The 6,000-nt window shown below is 32.7% G+C and overlaps 1 protein-coding gene across 1 annotated transcript in view; it reads left to right on the top strand.

The window, feature by feature from the left end:
• The window catches only part of LOC105166156, a gene marked incomplete in the record, with an annotated part of 2,421 nt that extends 448 nt beyond the window's left edge, over positions 1-1,973 (top strand). The window contains 3 exon segments of the mRNA XM_020695428.1: positions 1-76; positions 692-1,024; positions 1,230-1,973. Coding sequence (XP_020551087.1) covers positions 1-76; positions 692-1,024; positions 1,230-1,733 — 913 coding nt within the window.

The raw sequence follows: 6,000 nt of genomic DNA, 5'->3' as shown, positions 1-6,000 counted from the left end.
TGTAGGATCTGCGTTCATACCTTGTCGGATACAATTAGATCATGCTCTCACCATCCCCATTAAGGATGCCACCATTGTAAGTACCGTTTCTTCCCTCCATTTTCATGTTACTTAATTGATTTCTTTTTTCCAGTTTTTCTCCCTTTGAATGATTGTGCTGGTTTTGGTATTGTCTGCCAAATATTACTTTAATTCTGTCAAGAACTACGAAATGTGTGAAATCTGTAGTGTCTTTGATAAGTGGGCGGCAGTGGGATACGAAGAAAAGCTCTTGTTTGGTCTATGACACTTTGAACGATCGTCTAATCTAAAAGTTTATCTAATGTTTTAACACTTCTATAGTTTGTATAGATGTCTGATGGATCGATTCTGCACGTAGTTTCTAATCCATTGCGAGGCTACTTTGGTCATCCCTAAGAGCAGATCGAATTTGAATGAGGGATTAAGTTTATACTCTTTATTGTCCTGTTGATGGATTGAAATTTGTAAACCAAAGAGATTGTGATTAGTACTGAAAGAGCTTCACATAGAGTGACTTTTGACATAGCCGGAATCCATATGTACACGCTCGTTACTTATACTGTTTTGACTCTGAAACTATGGTTAAGATGATCTCCATGTTCTTACCAGTTCTTTTTAGTTCTGTCCAATTTGTCATGGGCTTGCCTCATTCATATTTATGGCATTACAGGGAGCTTCCACTGCCAAGTACATTGTACAACAATATCTAGCAGCCACCGGCGGGCTGGCTGCTCTAAATGCCATCAATAGCATGTATGCCATTGGACAGGTGAAGATGCATGTGGCATCAGAGGCTGTGCAAAATACTGAAAGCGCTAAACGAAATTGTGAAGCCGGCGGTTTTGTGCTCTGGCAGAAGAATCCTGATTTATGGTACCTTGAACTTGTTTTGTCGGGCCACAAGATCAGTGCCGGTAGTGATGGCAAAATAGGGTGGAGTCAATCTTCCTCGAATTCAAACGCTACCAGAGGGCCTCCAAGACCCCTTAGGAGATTTTTTCAGGTACTCAAAAAGAAATTCAAAAAAGAAGTATGGTTGTGTTTGCTTGTGTTGGATTTGGAGCTAAGGACTTCATTTTCAGCTATCGTTCCACCAAATCCTTGCATCCAAATGCAGCCTCGCTCTCTTGTTATTTGCACGACTACCTATTCCATGCTTCTTCTGCTCCTAAATAACATTTGTTCTGTAAATTTTGTGATGTCTAAAGGGCTTAGACCCCAGATTGACAGCCCACCTGTTCTTAAACACGGTCTGCATCGGTGAGAAGAAGATCAAGGACGAAGATTGTTTCATACTGAAGCTAGATACGAGCGCGGAGATACTCAAGGCACAGGGCACTGCCAATACCGAAATAGTCTACCACACGATATGGGGATACTTTAGTCAGAGAACTGGCCTCCTCATCCAATTCGAGGACACAAAACTAATACGAATGAAGACGTCCGTGGGTGATGATTCGGTGTTCTACGAGACGAGCATGGAGTCGGTGCTGGAAGACTATAGACCTGTGGATGGCATCAATATAGCACACAGCGGGAGCACTACCGCCTCGTTGTACAGATACGGCAAGACGCTGAAGAGAAAGTGGAAGTTGGAGGAGACATGGAAGATTGAGGAGGTTGATTTCAACATTTGTGGGCTGTCCGTTGATTACTTCTTGCCACCAGCAGATGACAGGAAGGATACTGAGAATGATGAGCAGGGCATATAAATGATGCTAGGACATTTTTCTCTTTTAATTTTTGATTCCGAGTGGGAAAAGATGTTAGATGAATCTTCTTTTTTTTTTTTTTTGTTGTATATAGGCTATATGGAAGTTGAACTTTTTCCTTTCCGACACGACGTTCGTATCTTGCGTCCCGGAAAATTGAAAGAAGAGTGATCAATTATATAACAGTATATCATACTTGCTGCTGTGTGATTGGTTGGGTGGGTTTTGAATTTTAAGTAAGAAATTTTCCCTTTGCTTTAGTTTGCCAGTAGTTTTGGAAGCCATTTTATAAGGGAAAAGAAAGCAAAGTACTTGTGTTAACACTAAGACCATGAGTTGGTTGAGATTTGAACGTTGGTTCTCCTTTTTTATTCTTATGTATATTTTTTTTATTTATAGAAGCAGTAATTAATGATTACATCGACATTTCAATAAATTGAGAAACTAAATAATACATCAGTTCAATCAATATATCAATATAATTAAGTATTATAAAATAATTATTATAATAAATTCAGATAAAGTGATACAAACACCCACACATTTATCGTGGGTGGGACTTGAACCCATGACCTCGAATGTGTTCATGTGACCTCAACCTGCAATCAAAAGCTGACATTATTATGAAGTATTGAATAACTTTGAAATAATTATCATGATAAAAGTGTTTGGATAAAATAAAATAACTCATAAGATATTAGCACATATCATTTTTAGATTTATTTTATGAAATTGAGAATTTATTACTTTTTTTAAAATGAGTTATAAATTCTTATCATTTCTTTTAAAAAAAAAATTATATTTTTAATGCTTTATGAGCTCTAAAATACTTTATAACATATTTTAAAAAATTTATAAACCCACTGGGGAAAAAGTATAAAAGGAAAAGGGGTTAAGTACATTTTGCACCCCTGAATTACATGAAGTGCATTTACTCTCTAAATTATAAAATATAATAAAATATCCCTTCATGATATGAATTAATTTTTTATGACAAAAATACCTTATTATTATACACTCTAAAATATTTGCATTACAATTATTCCCCTAAAATATAATTCAAATTATTAATTTTTTTATTTAACATAGATACTTTCAAAATTTATGATTCTTTAATAAGTATAGAATTTGTGTAAACTATATAAATTTATAATCTTTATATTTTTTACACAACTGTTAAATTATTTACATAATTTTTGATTGTGTTGTTATATATATAGAATTTTTTTTATAAAAATAAATTATCAATATAATCCTAAAATGTTATATCGAGCACATATGTATATATATACACACTGAAAAATATGCAAATATATATATATATATATATATATATATCATATAATTAATCAATAATATTCTATAAAATTTTAAGTAATGATATGATATATTATAATTATAAGTACATGTAATTGAATAAAATTTTCTATGTTATATAACATACTTTTTTTTATATTATGTATTTAAACACATTTAGATATATTTTTTAATATAAATAGTTTATTTTTTAAAATATATTTGTATATATTGAGCTTGTAAATATTTTTTGTATTACATAATTTATTAAAAAAATAAATTTTCAACATTTTTTTTAAATAAAATTTGAGTAAAACTTTAGATCACTAAAAGTAGTTTTAGGAGATATTTTTTTAATAAACATACTTTAAGGAGTAAAATAAAAAATATACGGGATAAGTGAGAAGGACATTTTTGTCTTGTTAATGCCGAATAATTTTGTAAGGGGATTTTTTGTTACATTTCATACTTTATGGGGTATATACGGTACATGAATAGTTTAGATGTGCAGAACGTATTTAATCCAAAAGAAAAGGCTGAGATGAAAAAAAAAAAAAAAAAACCTCAATATGAAAAGACGAAAACAATTGGCTAAATCTCGTTATTAGTCCCTATCTCTTCTTTTTATTCCATTTTAGTTCGTCATCATTCAAATGCACTTTAGCACTCCCTCATCTCTTAAATTTATCTTATTACTGTCCTTTATTATTGTTTCGAATTGTCAATATTTAAATCTTAGATTAACTTATATTGTTCCGAATTTACAGATTTTATTTTAAGTGGTTTCAAATCTGCAGAATATAATTGTAGGGATAGGCTCAATAGAAACTACCACCAGCATCGGTGAACTTTCAATTAGTGCCAACTTTGCAAAGTGTTGCGGGACGAGAACTCATGAAGATAAAAGAGAAAATCTACCGAAACTAGGAAGAGAACATGATGTTAAACATATAAAGATTTTTGTCGGCATTAGTGACAAATTAATGTTGATATTTTTTAATACAAAATAGATTATGGTACGTGATGTTATATCATTACAATTACATTTAAAACTTATTTTTCGACAAGTAATTTTATATTTTATTTTGTGGACAATCGCCATAATATATATTTTATAAATGATCTTTTATTTTTCAATTTTACCTCTTTTCAATGGAACTTTCCTTTATAATTTAAATTTTGTTAGCTTTGATGGTTAAAGACTTTAATAGAATAAATTTAAGAGACAAGGGTCTATTAAAATATATTTGAAAGATGAGTGACTAAAATGAAACAAAGAAACAGATAAGGGACTAAGAACGAGATTTGGTGGAAATAGTCCTCATCGGTCATCCCCTAAAGCATAGCAGCCAGGAGCATAAACCCTAGCTTTCAGACTCTATTTAATCCAACCCAATAGCCGCCTCCTTCTCCCAGAACTTTGTTTCTCATTTCTATTTTCTTCATTGAAATGGTGAACAATAAACCATTTTCACACTCCTCAATCGAAATTGACAGTTGCTTCTTTTTTCTTTTGAGATCTGTTGTTAGAGGCAGAATTGGAATGATTGCATCTGGTTTACCCTCTCCTTGTGTAAGAATTTCATGTGTTCTTGGAGATATAACTGATGCGTAAATTGAGTAGGATGGCTTACCAGCCCATTGCACGCACTCTGTTTGTATTGCTTTGGTGTCAAATGGACCTTCCCATATTTCTTTTTCTTAATTTTCAGAAATAATAAATTTACTTGTTTCGTTTTCCAGAATAGTTTGTGATTTTTGGAGGAGGAATGAAATTGTGATGGCAGATGACGAATTTCTATATCTTATCCTACACACTGAATATCTGTGTGGACTACCTACTCCGCTTATTATCTGATGCCATTCCCGTTTGTGTTCTCTGATTTCTCTGTCGATTTTTTTTTTTTTTTTTTTTAATAAATATATAAAAGACAATAAAATGAGGGTGGTGCTGGTGTTTGAGGGTGAGGGTGAGGGTGAGGGTGATCCAAGACATATTCCCGAAGTTGAAGGAACTAAAACTGGAGTTGAAGATGCCGTCCTCAGAATATGTGTATATATGTATGTATTGTAGGCTTCCTTGTTAGATAGTTAATCCTTTCCGAACAAATCAAAGAGAAAGAGAAAGAGAGGAAAAAACACACAGACACAGAGACAGAGAGCATTCCCTTATCTCTCTTTCTCTATCTCTGTGTTGTGTGCGTCGCATTTTTGTGCTTTTCTCTGTCGATTTTTTTTTTTTTTTTTTTGGTGTTGTGGAATTATTTGTGGGGACAATTATGTTAATCAGAGATTGTTTATCTGTTCTGGCTTCCCAGGTAATTAATTTACGTTTCTTCAAATTCATTGGTCTCTGTGTGTTGATAATTCTGTCAATTTCTAATATGTGTTGTGAAATTAACATGGATAAAGTAGATGTCAAGGCTGGAGGAGAAGGCAAATGATGAGAAATAATCTTATCCTACACACTGAATTTTGGTGTAGACTTATTAACTCCGCTTATTATCTGATGCCTACAGTTTTTCATCTAAAAGTTGGTACTTACTGTTTTGTAATTTTCTTGGCTTTTCTATTTGATGGCTTTGAGGACTAAGTTTATGAGAGATGCAACTTTATGCAACTTTATGAACCATATATTATCATTCTTGATGTAGTATTTGGTAAATTTCAATATTGTTTTTGCAACCTTGTTATGGTCTGTCAATGATGAGATAAAGCAGACGGGCGGACAGAAACTGATGCTGTGTTGAGTGTCTGCATTATTCCTCTTCTGGATTGCCTCTGAGATATTTATTTATTTGATTTGTTCATCTTGATGAAATTCAATGCAGTGTTCTCTATTGAAATCTTGAATTTTTCTTCGTATGTGTTGTTTGGTTGTTCTTGACTTTGATGATTTTCTTCTGTGTGCTTCTGTCATTCTGCCGTGATGAACTTGTTAAATTATGTCTGGACATATGAAACTTGTTCA

Source organism: Sesamum indicum, linkage group LG7, assembly GCF_000512975.1.
Source record: "Sesamum indicum cultivar Zhongzhi No. 13 linkage group LG7, S_indicum_v1.0, whole genome shotgun sequence".
In the NCBI taxonomy this organism is placed as follows: Eukaryota; Viridiplantae; Streptophyta; class Magnoliopsida; order Lamiales; family Pedaliaceae; genus Sesamum; species Sesamum indicum.
This window is presented reverse-complemented; position numbering and strand designations above follow the sequence as displayed.